Source organism: Myotis lucifugus, unplaced genomic scaffold (assembly GCF_000147115.1).
Source record: "Myotis lucifugus unplaced genomic scaffold, Myoluc2.0 scaffold_27, whole genome shotgun sequence".
Taxonomy (NCBI): Eukaryota; Metazoa; Chordata; class Mammalia; order Chiroptera; family Vespertilionidae; genus Myotis; species Myotis lucifugus.
Window position 1 is genome coordinate 3,613,322 of NW_005871075.1, and position 21,211 is coordinate 3,634,532.

The window sequence follows — 21,211 nt, forward strand, 5'->3', positions numbered from 1 at the left end:
TCCAAAAGACAGAGTGATGGTAATTGTAAAACTGAGTAATTATTGTATCATGTTGAATCCTTCAGACCACAAGCAGCCCCCACCAATCCCGGGTCTAACTCAAAATGTAGTCCACGGTTATTATTCCTTCCAAATAGTCCCGTGCCAGTGAGGATGTGGCCCAAACAGGAGCGTCCCTACTGACTGGACGTCGCCAGAGGCCAGCCTTCGACCTGGTGGTGTAACTGGTGGTCTGCGGTTCCTTGCAGGAATGGTCTGCCGCAAACCTGCCGACCCCGTGGACTGGCCGCCGCTCGTCCTGGGACTGCTCACCCTGCTGAAGCAGTTTCATTCACGGTACACGGAGCAGTTCCTGGCGCTGATCGGCCAGTTCATCCGCTCCACAGTGGAGCAGTGTACCAGGTACGTAGGCCAGGAGTGCATGGGACCCGTACGGGAGGGGCGTTCCCTGGTACACCAGGTTCCTCTTAGTGCCTCGCCGGGCAAATGGGGATGGGCTGCTCAGCCTGCTCAGTAAAGCAAGTCAGGGCACATCTCCTTGTTTCAAGGAAATTAAGGTGGGCCCCTCCTTAGTTGCCCTGCCCAGGGTGCTCCAGGTACATTCACAGGGATGTTGCATGAATGAGTCACGACCATGATTAGTGCGGGGATGCCTCTCTCAGACCTCAGGAGCCTTCGTGCCCTGGCTGGGCCACAGCCAGGGACAGCTCCACACCCTTGGTGGGAGGCAGGGAGCATGTCTGTCAGACGCTGGACACAGCTCGAGCCCCGGTGTGTAATGAGACCGAAATCACACCCCAGTTCCTATTGAATACAAAGCTTGTAAACCTTTCATTCTTCCCCCTCCCCAAAAAGTTATTTGCGTGAGATGCTGGGTCCTGAGCCTCCTTCTCTGGTACCCTAATGGCTCAGCCCGGCTAACTGAAATTCTGTCACGGCACATTCAAAACCTGGGAGATTACCACCTGGCCACGTGTGTCGGTGTGACTTAAAGACAACGAGGATGGTCTTCCCAGCCCTCTGCTGATCGGACGTCATTTCAGAGGCCATTTTATTTGCCTCCTTCCACAGGCACGATCAGCTCTCAGGTGTCCGGGCAGGTAGTCATCCCGTCTCCACAGGGACACGCCCTTCCATGAGGCATTCGTTACCTCTCAAGGCAACACCAGACACTGGTAGAGTCGTTCTCATCATTGAAAGGTTCCTGATTGCACACGATAAGCGGAAAATGCCCTCCCATCTTGGAAACGTCATTCACTGGGCCTTCTCCGACCCTTTTATTAGAATAAAGCCGTCTCCTTCCTTGGCAGCATCACCACAGGTTGTTACTGTCCCCGCCGCCTTAGGGCTTCTCTCTCTTTGGGGTAGCGCCTCCACCTGTTCCTGACGTACTGGTGACCTCTGCGGGGGTTCTCGTTTGTTACTAGTTTGGCCATCTCAGTGTGTTTTCCCAGATTCCAAATACAGCCTCCCCTTGGGGTGGAGGGGTTACACACCCCTTCCTTCCGGGTCCCCCTCAGTGCACCTAGAATCGCAGTACTGGGTCCTTGACATCCACTGTATACCAGTGGCTCGTAGTGATTTTATATTCATTTTAAATCCTGCCATCTTTTCTCCGTGGGCCTCAACCAGGCCAGCCCTCCCCGGTCTTATGTCACAGTTAGAATAACACTGGATATTTTTCTAGGACATGTGGTCAGCCTTTTTCAAAGAGCAAATTTATTTTTTAACAATTGAAATACAGAAGAGCACTTGGAAGGATGGGGAAATCTCAATAAAGAAATTGTCACAATCACAAAATAAGGGCAATTGCAAAGGAAAGTAGCAGGCCCCCAAAATCTGATGAATCTCGCCCAGGGCCATGGGGAGAGGAGAGGAGGCCAAGGACTCGTTCAGGTGGCACCAGGGCGGTGGTTTCCAGTCACCTCCACACCCGGCCACCCCCAGTCGTAGTGCACCGTCTGGCAGGAGTTGGCGGGTCCACCTCCTGTTTCTTCTTCAATAATGACTACAAAGGAGTAAGTGTGCCTCTAGTCTGGCTTGTTCCTGGCAACCCGAGAGAGGTCACCAGCTTACAGGGGTCAAGCTGCAGCTCAGGATTTCTGATTCGGCTCAGTGAAGTGACGTAGGGACTCGAGATGTCTGGAGACGCCTTCCTTCCCTGGTTCCAAGCAGAGCAAATATAAATGTAGCCCTGGCCACACCTGAAAGATTGAGAGCAGTGGGAACTTTTCCAGTTGCAATCATCTTAAACGTTCTTTTCAAAGCAAAAAATCATTAGAGAAATACATCAGTAATCCATTTCCATAGCATTCTTTATTTAGAAAATGCCAATCTGTACATAAATTGGAAATAGTTCTCATACCCAAAAACTCATCTTGAGAAAAGTAATGTAAGCTGCACAAGACGACCATCATGCATGCTGCTGCATTCCCAGCTCTAGAGTGGCTGGCACTCTAACTGTGTGAATAAATACACGAGTAGGATCCATATGGAAAATTACAAGACGCCGTATTTACTTGCCACCTTCAAATATACAGTACTGGTCCAGGCACAGTCCCAGGTACTGGAGACAGAACGATGAAGACATGAACAACCGAAAATATAAGAGGCCTGGGGAAGATTCCAGGCACACTGAGAGCACAAGGAAAAGGCCATCCGCCCACAGGAGCCAGGGCGGACTGCGCCGAGGAGGAAGTACCCAAGCTGGGTAGAAGTTTACTTTCAAATAAGCATGCAGAGCGAAAGTAGCTGCAGAGGCTGGAGGGCATGGGGAAATGGGGCCTGTTCGGGGGCCTGCCAGTCTTTGAACCATGAAGTGCTGAGGGATACCGAGGGGTGAGTCCAGACAGACGGCCAGGTCCACGTGAACCACAGTTTATCCTCTGCGCTATACTATGAAACTAGGCGAGCAGGATAATGACTTGGTATGAATCAAGGTGTTCTTGTAGGTGTTTCTTTGACTGCATTTAGTAATCTGTCGTTGAGTTCGTATTTCAGTATCCTGACTGGGGTCTCCCATGTGCAACGCAGTTAATCGATCCAGTGTTCTCTTGCAGCCAGAAGGTCCCTGAAATGCCTGCAGATGTTGTAGGTGCTCTTCTGTTCCTGGAGGATTATGTTCGGTACACAAAACTCCCCAGGAGGGTAAGTGATAAATAAAGAACTGCATTATGCCTTTTGTAAAAAGGTGGGATTGCGTGGCCCCGACTTAGAAATGAAGTTCAGTAGCTCATTCTCAGGGGATGCCTGTCCCCTCGCCACTGCTCTGCACACGGCTCTGAGATGTCCTTCCTTCTCCACCATGCTAAGAGCTTCGCAAGGAGACAGAATGTCTACCGTACCCCTGGCAGCAGCTTCCCCAGTTGAGGAGGTGAGATGTGCAGTCCAGGAGAGAATTCCTTCAGTGGCAGGGTAGAGAAACAACCAGGTGTGGTGTGTTCTCTCCAAGTAACGGGGTTAAGTTCATGTTACAGCTAAAGTTACATATGACCACTGTTCCAAAAATGACACACCCCTTTTTACCTTTTAAGAATTGTTTTCCTAAGTGTGTGTGTGTGTGTGTGTGTGTGTGTGTGTGTGTGTGTATGTGTGTATGTGTAATCAGTTTAGTTCTAAGGGATTGAGATCAGATTCTTTCTTATACTCCTGCATTTATTAAATTTCCTCTAATAAGCAGTTGATACCTTTATAATAAAAAAAAATTAAGCACTGCTTTTAAAAAAATACCAATTTCTAGCACCTGGAGATTGCCTAGCTCTACACCCCACCCCATCCTACCCCTCAGAACAGCTCAGGAATGGGTGCCTATGTGGGCCTTCTTCTCATCTCCCTCTGGCTTGGTCACTGGCCAGACTTCCTGATCTTCCTGGAGATATTACCTCTTGGTACTTCCTAGCAGATCACAGTGCCTTTAAGAGTTCAGGTTTGCAGGCAGGGGGAGCTGGGCAGCATCCCCTGAGATGTCAGCAGTGCCAAGAAAATAGGCACCAGGATGGAGAACACCAGGAACAGAAGCGTGGTCTCAAGGCGTGGCCCACCCCTTGAGGCCAGTGCTCCCTGGGATTCCCCTGCTAGAAGGATATCCTCATTTCTTCAGTTTTCATTTGGGAAATGTTGCATGTGTTCTGAATAACACTATGAATAATTTAACTCGTTTTATTATTTCAGGTTGCTGAAGCACACGTGCCTAATTTCATTTTTGATGAGTTCAGAACAGTACTGTAACTTGATTTCTTCTTCTACTTTGATGAAAGGATTATCCCTAAATCTTCCCACCACCACTAAAATGAATTAAGAGGATGAAACTCAACTGCTCATATAAACTGCATGTTTTCCCTTTATCGTGGGAAACATCAGACATTCTGAGTAAGATGTATCTCATGGAATAGATAATAGACTATTGTTTAAATCATGGTATTATATGCAATTTATATCATGTAGGAGCAAAACACACTTTTGTACTGCCTCTTTAAAAATGCTGAATGTACGTATAAATCCATTTAGTTTTATGTTCTAAAGAACTATTTGTGCAGCTCCAGATTTTCAGTAAAATAGTATTGCCAGTACCCAGTGCTCCGGTTTATTCGAAAACTATGTATTCACTGTGCAAACACCTTGTCTGGAAGGTCCTATGGACACACCCAGGACAGGCTGGTGGCTCCTAGTGATAGTCAAACTAGCAGCAAATGCAGTGACCACACAATCTGTGGACTACAGACTAAGGAAGTTTCTTAGTGTCTGTGGCTCACAGTCCCTCTTCTAATCTCAGACACCCTCAGGGGTTCCAGCATCTCTTCTGAGAAAGTGAGTTTTTAAACAGAAAATAGAACTTTGGGAACCAAGGGAATGAATCAAGGCAAAGTGATGGATGCAAATGAGTCCACTAGTAAGCTGGCCAGAGAAAAAGTTTTTCAACCGAAAGAACTTAAAAGTTAAAAAAGATAAAGTTTTATTATTAAAAGCTTACATGTGATTTTAGCCCTAATCATTAGAATCTAAAGTCATTACTTAATAGTCCAGGTTATATTTTACTGCTCTGATTTCAGGGGGAGCATTACTGATATTATGATTAACTCACGTCTATAATCTTTTCAAATACACCATAAACTTGGAAAAACATATTGGTTTTAAGGCATTATACCAGACATTACAAGTGCTTTTTATTCATTCACTGTTTCTTGAAACAATCCTAGCCTGGCTTATTAATGCTCTACAGTGGACCTTATAAAGCCCTTGCTGCTTTCCTGTATGAATGTATAAATGTGATATTTTCCAAGAACTCAGAAAAGAACCTTATCACACTCTCTCCCTGGATAGATGAGGAAAATCAGGTCCAGAGATTTAAGGCAACTTCCCCCAGCATCAGCGTCAGAACAGGTTTCCCTCTGCATTTTGCATCCCACTGTGGTCTTCTTTTCCATCATCCTGAAGCTACGTAAAGAAGTCCACAACAAGAAACAAAACGACCTGAGGGTTCATTCTTCATTTTATTTGTATGTCCCACAGTAACTCATTCCAAATACTGAATTCAAAAGAAAAATTGTTCTCAGTATTAGCACTAATTCATGGTAACAATCATTTCTTTTGAACTATCTTATTTGACCCTTCATTTTAAATTGAAAATTAAAGTATATATTTACATGTTTATATACAAATAACTTCAAAAACAAATTAATTCCAGTCTTGGTCCAAGAGTTTCCAAGAAGTGGTATAGTACCATACTGCATAAATCCTCTTCTGAAAGTCACTTAGGACTTGGTGAGTTCCAAATACTCATTCACAAGTGGTCCCTCTCTTTAAAGAACCAAGTACTTCATTTCTGAGTAAATCAGAGGGAATATCACAGAACATGCTTTGTAAAATACAGCACCACTACTGAAAATGGCTCGGGGTTTCGTAATCCAAGGTTCTGATTTAAAGCAAAAATATGTGGCATAGATGGCAACAGCAAAGAAGTGTCCAATTAAACTTAGAGGATTAGGAGAGAGCCTGTAATAGAAGAAAAACAAAACATAAATATTGGTAAGACACAGAAATCAAATTTACTAGAAAAGAGTTTCAATTGTGTGTATGATCTATAAAGCTAAACATTCTACATTTTAGAGGACTTTATAAGCTTGTGTCTGCCTGCTAAGTTTGATGCAGGGATGAACTTTTAAAACATATTTTTATAAGAAACTACTTGGACTATACCTGTCAGAGAATTTAGTAACTACTCTTAGTCTAGTTTACACGAGTCCTATGTTTTGAGTTGTTTTCTTTCGGTAATCTTGAGTCTGGCCTATGGGAGTCTGACATTCAGATTATAGAAGAGAAAAGACAACATCTGCACTGTGAAAATTATCACTGAGTTTCTTGAGTCCCTGCACTTGAATGGAATTAATTTTTAAATACAAATTTTTCAGTCATCCATGGCTCCCATAGATCAGATGTGGATTAGCCCACAGGCAAAAAACAAGCTTCTATTTTAATCAAGGGTTTTAGCCTCGTCTACCGACAACTTCTAATCAATGCTGTTTCCCCAAATAAAGCACAGGCATAAATGTTCTTTTCTCATTTCTCTGGGAATCCTGATTTGCATACTAATGGATAATAAAATGACAAAATATATAAGGAGAAAATTTTGCAGTAATTCTTAACAATCCTAAGGACATCTGGACTATGTTCCCTTTGTGTCAAAACAACTTACACAGAAAGCAGCCCAACAGGACCAGCAACACACTCTCCACCAAGTTTGAAATATAAAAAACAGGCTTTTCTTAGCTGATGTAGGGAATCTAAAATAAAATTTAAAAATTACTCTCAATCAAATTATTTATACATTTATGTTAGGGTGCTAATGACATATCAGAATAAAAGTGTAACAAATATCAAACCTATAATTTTTTTTTAAATCTAGTCCTGAAATTTCAACAATCTAAGATTTCTTTTACATTCCACAATCAACATTATGGATAGTGGTATGAATAAACTTTTCTGTTAATAAATAATGACTATACCAAAAATGTAGGTCCCAGAAGTTAGAGTTGTTTAAACTATTTCCTTGATTATGTTATAAATTCATTCAATGATGCAAAATACTCTGTAAACTCTTTGTTATAAAATCACAATTCTGGAAACCAAATACCTTGTCTGAGATGCCCAACCCATACCTTTAAGCGGTAAATTATCAAGTTAAAAAAACAGCTGTGAATAATAAAAAATGTCTCCTATTTGTATAGCTTTTTACACTTTTCAAAGTAACTCATTAAATACTCACAACATAGTATAATCAATCCATAACCTATTTTGATAGTTTAGAATTAATGTTCTTTTCAGGTCTGCCTAGATTTTTTTCTTAACCAATAAAATAGGATACAATAGGTAAACTTGTACTCCAATATGCCCTAGCCGGTTTGGCAATGGATAGAGTGTTGGCCTGCGGACCAAAGGGTCCCGGGTTCGATTCCTTCAAGGGCACATATCTCAGTTGCAGGCTCCTCCCCGGCCCAGGCCCTCGTCAGGGCTTGTGCAGGAGGCAACCAATTAATGTGCTTCTCTCACATTGATGTTTCTCTCTGTCTTTCCCTCTCTCTTCCACTCCCCCTAAAAAAAAAAAAATCAACGGAAAAAGATCCTCAGGTGAGGATTAACAAAAAACAAGCTTGTACTTCAATAAAGTTCTTTTCTTCTCCAATCTTTCATAACTTTTTTATCACAGATTCAAATTCATAATGTAAGAAACAAAACAGCTTAGAAAAGCTTTAAAGAACTTAGAAAAACTCAAAACTGAGTTCTTTTTACTTGCCCAACCAGACATTTAACTTCCTTACCAGTTAGCGAGAGAGACTTGTTTGGCAAATCACCATCACTGAGTTTTTTGGGGTTTTTTTCTTTTAACAAGAATCATGGTTATAGAGGTTACAGAAGGCATTTGTAGTGTATTATCCTTTGTAATCAGATCACCAAACCACAGATCACTAAAGGCCTTGGCCAGGTTATAGAAATGGTGTTGGGATCTGAAGGAATGGGATCGGAGTTATATTTACTCTTGAAAACCTGAAGGTCTAGTTTCGTTAACTGATTTGTACACTGCTGGGTTAGGAGGTGGCACTCTTGCCTTCCCTCCATTTCTAACACTGCTTCTGCTAAGTCATGTTTTCCTTACTATATAGATTGACCACCACCTCTCTATAGGAATATGAAAACAAAAGCAGGGGAAGATTTCAAATAAGCAAAAGGTGGATGCGTTCTGCTACTTTGTGCATTTTTAAAATATATATATTGATTTCAGAGAGGAAAGGAGAGGGGGGGAGAGAGAGAGAAACTTCAATGATGAGAATCACTAATTGGCTGACTCCTGACCAGCCCCTACTGGAGATCAAACCTACAACCCAGGCATGTGCTCCAACCAGGAATAGAACCGAGATCTCCTGGTTCATAGGTTGACACACAATCACTGAGTCACACTGGCCGGGCTACTTGTGCATTTGATGACAAAAACAATGTTACCTGGAGCTCACATTCATTTCATAAAATTCTATTTGGGGGAAAAATGGAAACTAGTGTTTGGGAAGAAAAATGAACAACTATATTGCCTTTTAATTCATGACCATCAAGATTCTCCATTACAATCTTATGCATCTGGTTTGGACCAAGGGAATTAAAAGTAGCAATACATTATCAGTGTATTGCTTTTAGGGTTGTCTAAGGGGAAGATGGCAGCCATGTCTAACAGATTCACGATGATGCTCAAGGATGGAGTTAAAAATGATTACCAACCTGAGTGTCAGCAAACTCAGGAAACATTTGTTTCTGGCATAATTGCTAAATTTTTATAGTTCAATTCTGTTCCTCTACTAAAAATCTACAATAATATTTATTTTTTTAAAATCTGCACTTACCATCTTTTGCAGAAAATAATTCATAAAGTGCCTGAGCAAGGATATTCACAACAAAGGAATGAGACATTTTTCTTGACCAATAGAATGATTTTTTGGCCTAAAAAAGGAAAAGATCACTTATTATATGGTAAGGAAGGGAAAAAAAAAGCACCAACTGATGTTTATAATCCCCTCAAATAGATATTTATCCTGAGGTCCACGTAGAATTATGCCCTGCCAGTTACCAAAACGTCTTCAGAGCAATGAGTTATGAAGCAAAGAGTATCACTGCAGCTAAGTTTACAATCGGTATGAGCAAAGTGGCACATGCAATCAAGTGTTACCTAATATTCAAATACAGAAATTGAGATTCTCTAAGATTCACAGGTTGCCGGTCAGGTTCTATAAGCCTGCATAGGATTGCATAAGAACCATTAAGCATCAGATCTCCCCATCAAGGCCCCATTCCTTTTAGGCCCCACAAAGAAATCTATTTTGAGACATTTTTTGTCAGAATAATTTAATCTCTTACCTGGAAAATAGCTGCATCATCATAAAGATCAGGGATACCCTTTAGCAATTTCCTCCACAGTTTTATATCTTTAAAAACAACACTCATTCCTCCTCCAGTGAGAGGATGCCTTATATTATATGCATCTCCCAAAAGAAGAACACCTAGAAAGAGGTAATTTAAAGTATGACATCATCCTGCAGCATCACTTGAGACCAAAAAAAAAAAATAAGTATGTTAATTTACAAATGTTATTGATGGGAGTTAGTAAATAGTAATGTGTAAATAACAAGGGTACAGATCATGACTAAATTTTGTTGAGGCAAAAATTCAAGAGTTGATTCAGTCAATAGCTACTGGATATCTAATATGTGCCAGATGCTGGGAATACAGTGAGAAAAAGACTATGATCTCTGCCCTCATGAAATCCACATGCGAATCTAATATTAAACAATGTCAAGACATTTATAAGGCCTCTTTCATGAAAAAAAAAAATCAAAAGGATCTACAGGTATCCAGGCATAAGAAACAAGTCTTCTAACAAGGGGGGTAAAACCAAGAGGTCATGGACATTTCACAGCAATATTCACTGCCAGCACACGACAGAGAAATGTCTGTACAATTCTAAGGAAAGAGGGTAGGCCTAGGAAGATTATATCAAGCCACATCATAGTTCAAGCTGAAAGGCATCAGGGGAGATATTCTCAAAACCATCAGAAGTTAATTCAGGAGAATAAACCTTGATTGAATCTGAAAATTAGGAAGCTCCACAATTTGCCTCTAGGTGCACCTCCTGACTGCTGCCCCACTCTGAGATTCCCAGTCCATTGTCAGAATTATGGATAATTGTTTTATTAAATAATAACTACAGCTATCATAAACTAATTTTGGTATTAGTAATGTGTTAATTCATGGGAACCAATTCTCTGTCCCACATGTTATTCCCAGCAGCATAAATTTAACCATGTATTTGTCACTTGGAATACTGAATGTGAATATTTGGAATACCATTTATAAATAAATCCAATAAAATAATACCTCGTTTGTTTACTGGTGAAGGAGGAAGGAAGCTTGCTGGCATAGACCTCAAACGAGAATTCTGTGTGGCTTCTAAGAATGGTTCTTTCAAGTGATCTGCAATAAACCCCACCCCACCAAATAAATGGTTTATAACATTTAAATTACCAATTACCACATTTTCTTATCAAATATAAAGAAATAACTACTATATATCTGTTATGGTTGTTACATATATTCCTTGTGATAAATAAAAAGCTAATTATTTTATTAATAAAACTGTTTATTAAGCACTTATTCATGCTAAGGAATGACTAAGGAATCTTAAGAGAAAATTAATGTAAAAAGAAATACAGCTAAATAAATAAAAAACTAGATGAACAGTGAAGCAAATTCAGATGACATGAGATCGGGAGAAAACCACCTGCCTCTGCTCCAGATGTTAACTGACAGCTGTCATAATTAACAATTTATTGTCACCACCATATTCTGGTAATATCAGATGAAATATACTAACATTTCACAAACAGCAGAAGGCTATGTATACTAGAAACAGGATTTAAGTAATTAAGTATAAAGATATTTCAAGAATTTACAGACCTTAGATTGCTAGCCAGACTACTTTTAAAAAATATTAAAATTTTGTCAATAATGATAATTATTCTGAAAACTATGCTTTATTGATATGAAAAGTATATCAAAACTATTTTTTTTAACGTGGAGATTTTCTTATGTGCTAGTTTAAATAAATAGTTCAGCTCCAGTGTATCTTATTGGCTGGATGCATTTTTCACCTGCCAATCTTATCTCTGGCCTGTTTTTGTTTTGTTTTGTTTTCAGTTTTTGATAACAATTTATATTTTATAATACATAATATAGTACACAAGACTATTTGGAAAAATTAAAAATAGACAAAATCTAAAATTAAACAAAATCACTTAGCTCCATAGCCCAGACATAAACAAGCCTATTATTGGTGTATCTTTTATACATTTGTTCGTAAATATCACTTAAAAGGATTATAAAAACAATCTAAAATGAATATTAAAAAGAACAGTATTGAATGGTATGAAATAAAAAATTAGTTTTCTGTCCAATTCTATTCTCTCATCTTTCTTTGTATATGCAGTAGATTTAGACCATTTCTACTTTTATTCTTTTGATATCTACTTTCATGACTTCAATAATAATTTCATAACTCCATTAGGGATTTATCAGAGGATACACACTATGAAAGAAACTTAGCTCACATATACTAATACCCATCTCTCTAATTTACGTATTTTAGTGAAAATATATTGGCTTTCATTTGCTTAATATTAATAATTTTTCATGATAAACAAGTATATTTTATTGAGCCAATAACCTTAAATATGTATATTTTGACTCCCTATTAGGTAATACATATAAATGTGCATCTCCAGGAATCCCGCCTTTTTTGTCTCTACAAATTGGGTTAATTTATCCAGGGTCACAGTTGATGGTTTTACAGACAACTCCAGGCAGTTCCATCATTCATAGTCATCATACATTTGTATAGTTATTGCTGTAAAGTCTCTTGCAGATGGGGCTGCTATTTCATAATTCACACAAATATTCCATTTGGCTAAAAACAGATAAAACTGATAAATTATGTGCAATGTATTCTGCAACTGTAATAAAGTGTTTTGTTCATATGTTTATTCTGGAATCTGAAAACCAGTAAATATGATAACTTTGTATATTTATTGCCTAGAATTGGAAATGTGGACTCCTATGTGACTAAATCTGGCCTGCTTTAACACAGCGTTAGTGAGGACTGAAGATGAAGAGCCTTTTGTGAGATGTGCTTTCACACTTAGATTACAATGAAAGTGAAATCCTATTTCTTACCAGGTAATTGTGGGTAAATTTTTTCAACCATGTATTCTCTTAAATTCCTTGGCAATTCTCCTTGAACGTCAACAAGTACTCGAGTTTCATGAGATGAAATCTGGTAGATGAGAACTGGGCTTGGATTAAGTAAAAGAAGTTCAGCATGATTTGCTTTAAATTGTGGTGCATTCTAGAAAAATAAAATGAAATATTTTAATAATTTTAGAATTTCAGGTTGCTTTTATTTTTTTACAATCACACCCCTACAGTAAGTACCTCCATAAGAAAGCCAACAAAATGAGATGAAACGGAAACTTTACTCGAGATCAGGTTTTTCCTAAACTTGGAAAATAGTCCATCTGCAACAACAGTCAATGGAGCATGGAGTTCCTACAACAAAGATAAAGAACATTCAGCTAAGCAGTTAGAAATACACAGTAAAAGGACCATTCTTTTAAAATGTGCATGAACGGATTTAAATATGTTACCGGATAACATTATAGAGGATATTTAAAGATAATACTATTGAGGAAGCTGTTATGTGGACTTAAGTTAATGCATGCCCCATCTTTAGAGACACTTCCTGGAGTCCCTGAGGATCACCTTCCTCCAAAGCTCTACCATCCAAACCATCTGGGATTAAGCTGCACTTGATCAACAATGAAGAAAACCATAAAGCAAGCATAGCCAATAGAAGACTGAAATCCCATTCATTACAAATTCCAAGGACGAGCCAATTTTTTGTATTCTAGAATTTCATAATTGATATAGTACTTCAATCAGTGGCTAGGACTTTGAAGAGTTTTTGTGTGCATGGGTGTACATACAATTTATTATTACCTGGCAATCACCCTCATTAGAGTACAATTTCTAAGAGGGGGTGAGCCTATAGAGCAGCTCAGAAGAATCCACAGATTAGCCTTTTACTACGCCAACAGGAGCAGATACTGGAAACTATTTTCTTCTGCTATTTCCTTAGATTCTCTTACTTTTGCCTTTCTTACTTAAACAATTGTTTCTTTTAGCTTAGTCATTTCTTTTATGTTGAATCCTTCCTTCACCTTCCAGTTCCCCTCGGCTTCTCTGCTAGTGTATATTTCTCATTCAGTTTTTAATACTGTTAATAGAGTGGTGTTTGTTTGCAACGTTATTTATATAACATTCTGAAGTGCACTAAAGACAATGTGTTACGCTTAGAAAGAACTCAACTCCATTTGTTGAGTAATAATTTGCTGAGCCCTCTTTTTTAAAGGAGGAGGAGAAAATGAAAGAGGAAAATCTCTTAGGAGAAGCTAACACCTGATATATCTCACCTTGATGTCTCCAGTTTCTTTATCCCTGTACTGAACTCCAACCACAGCATCATCATCTTCTAATAACTGAAGCGCAACGCCCTCAATAAACTTCGTACTAAAAGATAGATAAACAAATACATTCTATAGTAGCTCACTGGAGCAATTTAAGTAAGGAATCATAAATTCCTTATCCCTCATCTTGTTTGCCCACGTAAACTGGACATGCATGTGGGTGCACACACATGTACATAAAAAAAGGTATGGAGTGACAAAAAAGGCAAAAACATCATTAATGATTTTTAGAATTATGTGTGGTTTTTAATATCTAATTTTTAAGAATTGGCTACATTACTAATGTAATATTTTAAAAAGTAACGTTAGATTTTTATCTCAATTTATCTACATGCATAACATACCCTCAACCAATTCATACACAGATGAGAATACAGAATTGAAATTTATCCAGCAAATTATTCAGAGTGGTTAATTCTAGTCAGAAGGATCATGGATAATTTTTTAAATCTTCTTTATATTTTGGGGCACTTTTCTACAATAAACATATTCTAGTTACATAGATATAAAATCCTTTCAGTCTTAAAGATAAAATTACTTCAACACTTAAGTTTATGCCAATGACAAGAGGTTCTCATATTTTAAAAGTTCCTCAATTATAATGTCAATGACAAGAGGTTCTCATATTTTAAAAGTTCCTCAATTACAATGTTTAAAGGCTAGAAGCAAATACAAGTTAATAGAAAAGAGAAGAAGCCAGTCCTGTCACACTAGGTCCTTCATAACAATGGAACAGGGACTTTCCCTTGAAGGCCTCTGTCCTGATTTAATAGGAAGTATTATAGTCACAAACCCTAACTCCCAATAGGCACACATGCACTGACTTCTTAGTTACAATAACTATCTTCTAAATTCCAACCACGTAACAATCCCACAATTTATTTATTCAAAGGAAAATTCACAACAGTTCCATGTCATTCCAAAAAGAATTCTCTATATGATATTCTTAATAAAGGCACTGAAAAGATTTAACACTCTTCCAACTTATGGTTTATTTTAGCGTAAGACCTATGGTCTAGCCCACATCTGAACACTTATGGAAATTTATAAAATAGTATTTGTACTTAAATGTGTTAATTCTTTAACATTATATATTTGAAGCCATAGTCTTACTTGGGCTCTGCCATAGCTGCCTTCCGGAGACTCATGATGAATCTTCCATGATGGAAAGCTCTTCCACTCTGCACTTGATTGTCTTCTAGCAGAGGGTAAGGAATCTGAACATCTGATTTGCTTTCCCGATCATGAATTACGTAGCCATGTATAACCTGGGCATCAATACCTTCCACTGTATCTAAAAAACAATTCCGTTAAAAAAAATCAATTTTGTTAATATGCCCAGAGTTATGGTAGGCATGAAGAGAACATGAAGGCATGGAAAGTCTCTGTCTTCAAAAAGGTAGACATTCTTGTAACTATTTCAGAAATTTTTTTTTTAAATATATTTTATTGATTTTTTACAGAGAGGAAGGGAGAGAGATAGAGAGTTAGAAACATCGATGAGAGAGAAACATCGATCAGCCGCCTCCTGCACATCTCCTACTGGGGATGTGCCCGCAACCCAGGTACATGCCCTTGACCGGAATCGAACCTGGGACCTTTCAGTCCGCAGGTCGACGCTCTATCCACTGAGCCAAACCGGTTTCGGCATATTTCAGAAATTTTAATGCTTCTGTAAGATGATACTCTTAGCAAATTTATAGTATCACAAAAGATTAATATTTATATATAAAACTCACACATTAAAATCCATAGGAAAAATATTAAGACCCAATAACAATGGGTAGAAAGTATACAGATGATTCACATTAAACAATCTTGAAACATTGAACATATCAGAAAAAGGTTCAAAACTTGATTTTAAAAAAATAAAATAAATTAAAACAAAATACCAAATCTATCAAAATTGCTGGTAAGATTAGAGAAAATTGATAAATTTATATATTATTCGTCATGTGATAAACTAATAACATTTTAGAAAATAATAAAGCAATAATTATCATAAAGTTATCCACTGACATACTAGTAATCTTAGTCTTGAAAATTCATCTAAGACATTCACCCTGAAAATATAATTTTTAATAACTTTTAAAGTTATATACAAGAACTAGAGGCCTGGTGCATAAAATTCGTGCACGGGTGCAGTCCCTAGGCCTGGCTGGCGATCGAAGGGCAAGCGTCTGGCGTGGAAGGGCAGGTCCCAGCCGATCTCTGGGCCCTGGGCAGCACCTGGGCCCCCACATGCCCCTCTCTGCCTGAGTCATTGGGTCCCCGCCAGGCTCCCTCAGTGCCTGGGAGCCAGGCGGCAGCCCGCTCCCATCTGCCTTGGCCTGGTGCCACCTGCTCACCTGCTCTACCATCCCGCCAGGGTTCTACTCTCATCAGGGCCCATCGGGGCTGGCAGTGCCTCCACTGCCACCCTCTGCCAGCACCATGCTGCCAACACCCACCATGTCCCACGCCACCCCCTGGTGGTCAGCGCACGTCATAGCGAGCGGTCGAACTCCCGGTCAAGGGGACAATTTACATATTAGGCTTTTATTATATAGGATAGGTTCACTACAGTGTTATCTCTAATAAAAAACTTAAATAATAATGTAACTTAGAAAGGTAAGGTACATTATGAACTATCAATTAAGAAAATACTATGCACAGACATACAATTATAATGAAAAACAATGGTTAACAGTAATAAAAATATACTTATGTTACATGAAAAAGTGGAGTTTAGCAAGTATATTAATATCGTCACATACTATATGTTTAAATACATTAAAATACAATGTTAAGATAAAGTACATTAAAATAATTTCATTTCTGATTAAAGAAAAACTTTTATCACACATCTATGCCAAGATCAAAATAGTTTTCTGATACACTTTTTAATTACTCTAAAAGTGAGTAGAGTATCTTTTTTAAATGAAAATAACATAGAATACCTTTTTACCAGGGATAGGGTAGTCTAAAATGAACAGTGCTTCCTTATACCACAGAACTCAACACCAATATGAACCTACCTTCAAGACCAAGGTCTTTAAGGACATGATAACCACCTGGCTGCAGAAATTCTCCAACTATCCTGTCAGGCTCTTGTAAATCTCTCTCAATTACTGTCACCTTTCTTCCATCTCTGGAGAGCACTGCTGCCAAAGCAGAGCCAAGGACACCAGATCCCACAATGATAACTTCCGGGTCATTTTGAGAAGATATCGATGTAGAGGCAGCTGCTCCTATTAAGGTGGTTTCTGAAATATTGGTTCCTTTTTTGCACTGTTTCAAAAAAAAAAAGGAAATTATTTTTTTTTACTACCCTTAAATCTTATTGCTACTATACAGACACATTGGACTTTTGCATCTGGGAAAGCTACCCCCTAACCATTACCAAACCAAACGAACCATTATGTCCTTAAATCCTGATCATATATGAAAACCAACAACACTAAAATATTGAAGAAATAAAAAGGTATAATAATATCCCAATAAAATTAAGTGTATATTCCTTTTCCAAATATGGTATTTAGAAAATGCTGTGATACAGATATATTTAGAAATTCACACCAGGCAAAATATAAAAAAAATGTTTACAGGGGGCTTCAAAGGCTTATTATAGGGAAAATTCTATCATTAATTACTCAATTCTTCAAACATAATCTGAGAATCTGCCAAATGCAAATCACATACAACTTCCAGTTGGACTTCATGTTGCAAACTATTCAGCACCTTTTACATATTGCCACTATTCACCTTTATTTTCTCCTTCTGTACTGTCATCTGAAAAATCTACCTCAATCTAAAATCACTTCTATGTAACAAATTGTCAGATTTTGCCTACTCACCTACTAATTGAGAATTATTTAACTCTACAAAATTCCAAAAAGAACAAAATAGCTCCTTGTCCCTTGGAACTTGACCTGTTCACAATTTTAGTCTTTGACATGTAAGAACATATTTAATTTACTCCTTCATTTTAACTCTGATTCTCTAAGAGAGCCTGGTCAGTAATGTCAATCAAGTTGGTCCTCCAATTTACTAATAAGGACAAACATTAAACCTATCACTAATTGGGCTGACAGTAAAAACTTTAACTTTGAACATAAGAAGATGAAAAAGTCCTGTTCTGAGAGATTTATGCCCACTGATAATAACAGTGACTGTATGGGGGTTTTTTTTAATGAACAATTCAATGCTGTAATAAGTAATTTTTTTCTTTTTTTGGCCTATGGATTCACAAATATGACTACATTTCATTTCAGGTAAAGGTTTGCAAGGAACCATCTTCCTTGAGTTCTCTGACCTTAAGGATTAAAATAAGACTAATTGTCATTTTGAAGTGTTTTTAATAAAAGAGACCTCAGGCAGAAAGGAAGGAAATAACCCCAAAAATCCTTTAGAACTTTAATTCTCTGTGATCCTAATATTCTTTTATTATGTTTCCATAATGGACTGGGGCCTTGTCCATTCCATTTTTTATCATTTTTCTTAGGGAAATTAACTTCCTGTCCTTTACCAAGAGAAGCCGAGAGTAGACTCTTCCCATTAGTATAGCATCTCTTACTGGCCAGAATAACTGACTATATATAAATTATTGTTCTGAGAGCAAGATAAGCTCCTTTTGTCATCTTATGCCATTTTAAATTAGTTTTTCTTCAAGGTTTTCCCTGTTACACACACACACACACACACACACACACACACTCAATCCTGGTGGAATGGAACACTGAAGGAAGTCAGAACCTGGTCAGGAGAAGCAGCACTGAAGGGAACTTAGTACTTAATAAAAAGCAGAAAGCCTGAGGCATTCACAGAGTGGGAGCAAGGCAGACTGCAGCTAACCCAATGCTCCTACCCCAAGATTTGTCTACACAGCATGATGTGACGCCATTCCTTCAAGGACCCTGAGGGACAACAATACCCAAGATTTCAATCTGAGAATCAAAGTTTCCCCCTCCCTCCTCTCCCATTCCTCCAGCCTACACCCACCATCCCACTACTCAAAAGGCTCCTAGCAGATGCATCCTACCTTTAGACTAACATTAATAACTACTATTAGACAGTTATGGACCAAGCATTAAATCATTTAATTTCCTACCAGTAAGGCTGCTACCGTCCCCATCTAACAGAAGAGACAACAGTCTTACAGAGACTAAGCCATTTGCCAAAGGTCTCACAGCCACAGGTAGCACAACAGAACTTCTAAACCAAGTCCCTGTCTCCTGCAGGCTTGCTGACCTGTACTGTGGATGTAAAACTAATGCAGCCCCGGAACCCTGACTCTGCGGGCCTCTACCCTACGTCCCCCCTCACCTGGTCTACCGCTGGTCTCTGCCCTGAAATCCTGGCTTCCAATCCTGTCTCCTACAATCGTCTTCACACAGCAATTGGAATGCTCTTTTTAAAAAGTAAATCAAATACTGTTACTCCCATGCTTCAAATCCTCCAGTGCTCTTGGGAAGAGGTCCAACACCAATTGACCAATAGGCCTAGAGTTCTGGCTTAACAGCCTCATCTCCACTGTCCTCCTCCACTGCTTTCCCAAGGATCATAACTTCGAGTGGATTTGAAGCTGTCTTTGGTTTGGAAACATGACTGCACTGTGAACATTGCTCACTTACTCACCTCATCAGGGCATCGCTGCAGCGATTTGCTCAAGGCCCCAGCGATGTGGAAAGCGAGCACTGTGCCCGTGGCCGCAGAATGCTGGGCACCGTCATTCTGCCCAGCCAGCTGTCACTTCTGGACACGGAGGACTCACCTGCAGCAGGTGTCCTTCTTCCGGGTACCGATACCAACCGCACCCAGGGATTTAAATAAAACATTCTTTTTTCCATCACAGAAAGTGATTCTGTCCTCCTTCAAAATGAAATTCTAACCTTCCATGTCACCTTTCATAATCAAACCGATATTCATGATGAAATCAACATTCATAACATAATTTCATTTAGTCTTGGCTCAGACAACACTACATGAAATGTTTCCAAGTCCTTGCTGAGAGTGCCAAGGAACAGTCAAAAGCTTTTTAAAACAAAACACACAAAAAACCACCAAACAAGTACATGAGAATTCATGCCTGAGTATCTACACCTTTTAGAGAAAATGGACATTTGAGTGACCCCAACCCTAGTTTTAAAATAAGACACGCATTCCTTTGACCACTTTGAATATTCAACCCACCTTCCTGGACCCGAGCTGCTCGTTATTTTCTGTCCCCGGCGGGGATTTGGCCCAGAAGAAGCCGATGAAAGGCAGGGCCGCCAGGAGGTCGGAGAAGACGGCGAGCTGGGAGCCCTTCTGCTGGCGCCGCGGGAGGGCCCCGCCGCGGGAGCGGCAGCGGCAGCGGTAGGACAGCACCAGGCCCAGCGACAGGAACACCAGCACGCACAGCAGCAGCTCCTTGTTGGCCCAAGTGACCACATCCCCGCATTTCTTATAAAAGTACGTGAAGGTGGCAAGGCCGAGGAAGGTCCACATGGTCGATGCTGAGATCCTCTGCTGTCCTTGTAGGACGCTGATGATTCGAGATTCTCCCCAAAATGTGTTCCCAGAGGAAGCACCGGGAACCGGCCCCGCTCCAGGGACCGTCCTCACAGGATTACAATTCCAATCAGGCTCATTTAGAAAATCCTAACGCGAGTATGAAAGTATCTGAACGGGGAAGGTGGGGCTTGGCAGTCTGTCAAAACCGCCTGCTCCCACGGCTCCGGGCTTAGACTCTCCTCTCTCTGGGGCCATCCATTTATGTTTCTTCCTTTCTTTTGTGAGATGGGTTTCCCTGAGGGTTGTTGCGGATGATGGTTTCAGTTCTGATGGTGGCTCATCGTGCTGTAAAACGCTCTCTCAACAGCAGCAGGTGCCCTACAAGAAGATGGAGGAGGAAAAAGTCAAATACCTTGGCGCCGAGAAAAATGCGGCCTTGCCTCTTCCGCCGGCGATGGCGGGGCGAGCGCGGAGTCGGAGTCCTCGACCCGCCCCTCTCTCCCGGGCGACCCCACGGGTGGAGCCCGCGCAGCCCGCGGCCGAGGGGAACCTGCCCTACAGGGCTGCCTCCTCCCCCCCCACCAGGTGGACGAGGACTCCAGGCGGCGGCGCCCGGGAAAAGGGGCGCGGCCCTACCTGGAGACTCTCCTCGGCGGCGGCTCGCGATCCAGCCTCCTCACCTTCCAGTTCGCCACCTCGTGTCCCCGCGAGTGAATACAGGTCTCCAGGCGGCGGCGGCGGCGGCTCCCTACGGCGTCCTCTCCGGCATCCCTCGCGCGGTAACCAAAGTAACCGCCGCGCGCCCTGCGCCTGTCCCCGAGCCCTGCGCGCCCCGCGGCCAGAGATCCCGACCCACGCGAGGGACCAGGGGGCGTGGCTCCAGAGAGCGAGCCCGCCCCGCCCAGCGCGCCTCCGCGAAGGCCCCGCCCACCTCCGCCGCCGTCCAATGAGGGCGCGCACGCGCGGTAGGCCGAGGTGGCGCTATGCGGCGTTTGGCCAATCGCGGGCGGCGCAGCCCTCGCGGTGACGCCCCGGCAGGCGCTAGGGCGATGTTGCGTGGTGTGGGGTGGGGGCGTGGGTCTCGCCTGGCTGTTCGGTGGGCGGTGGGGAAGGCCCGGCTGGAT

General features: G+C 40.6%; 3 protein-coding genes across 9 annotated transcripts in view; 2 read left to right on the top strand and 1 right to left on the bottom strand.

Moving 5' to 3' along the window:
* WASHC5 (WASH complex subunit 5) overlaps window positions 1-19,445 on the top strand; it is a 62,439-nt gene extending 42,994 nt beyond the window's left edge. For 2 of the 5 annotated variants that reach the window (XM_014453679.2, XM_023751931.1), the window contains exons 27-28: window positions 249-402; window positions 1,072-2,076. In XM_014453679.2, coding sequence (XP_014309165.1) covers window positions 249-402; window positions 1,072-1,387 — 470 coding nt within the window. In that variant the 3' untranslated portion in view covers window positions 1,388-2,076. Of the gene's footprint in view, window positions 1-137; window positions 403-1,071; window positions 2,077-3,059; window positions 3,148-4,170; window positions 4,569-12,127; window positions 12,268-18,832 lie in introns of those variants that run through there. The other 3 variants (XR_002828622.1, XM_023751932.1, XM_023751933.1) reach the window with 3 other exon arrangements.
* SQLE (squalene epoxidase) lies at window positions 4,928-20,941 on the bottom strand. Of its 3 annotated transcripts, none has more exons than XM_006086301.3 (12): window positions 20,768-20,939; window positions 19,785-20,465; window positions 16,631-16,883; window positions 14,727-14,907; window positions 13,560-13,656; window positions 12,523-12,636; window positions 12,265-12,436; window positions 10,414-10,509; window positions 9,397-9,539; window positions 8,886-8,982; window positions 6,692-6,779; window positions 4,928-5,991 (listed from the first exon to the last, which is right to left on the bottom strand). In XM_006086301.3, the coding sequence occupies exons 2-12, from the start codon at window positions 20,079-20,081 to the stop codon at window positions 5,799-5,801; spliced, it is 1,731 nt and encodes a 576-aa protein (XP_006086363.1). In that variant the 5' UTR covers window positions 20,082-20,465; window positions 20,768-20,939; the 3' UTR covers window positions 4,928-5,798. The 3 variants fall into 3 exon arrangements, with proteins under 3 accessions (XP_006086363.1, XP_006086364.1, XP_023607702.1); XM_006086302.3 differs by having other exon boundaries at window positions 20,724-20,939; XM_023751934.1 differs by lacking the exon at window positions 6,692-6,779 and having other exon boundaries at window positions 5,812-5,991; window positions 20,724-20,941.
* LOC111825453 overlaps window positions 20,476-21,211 on the top strand; it is a 77,614-nt gene continuing 76,878 nt past the window's right edge. The window contains exons 1-2 of the mRNA XM_023751912.1: window positions 20,476-20,560; window positions 20,673-20,866. Coding sequence (XP_023607680.1) covers window positions 20,476-20,560; window positions 20,673-20,866 — 279 coding nt within the window. The remainder of the gene's footprint in view (window positions 20,561-20,672; window positions 20,867-21,211) is intronic.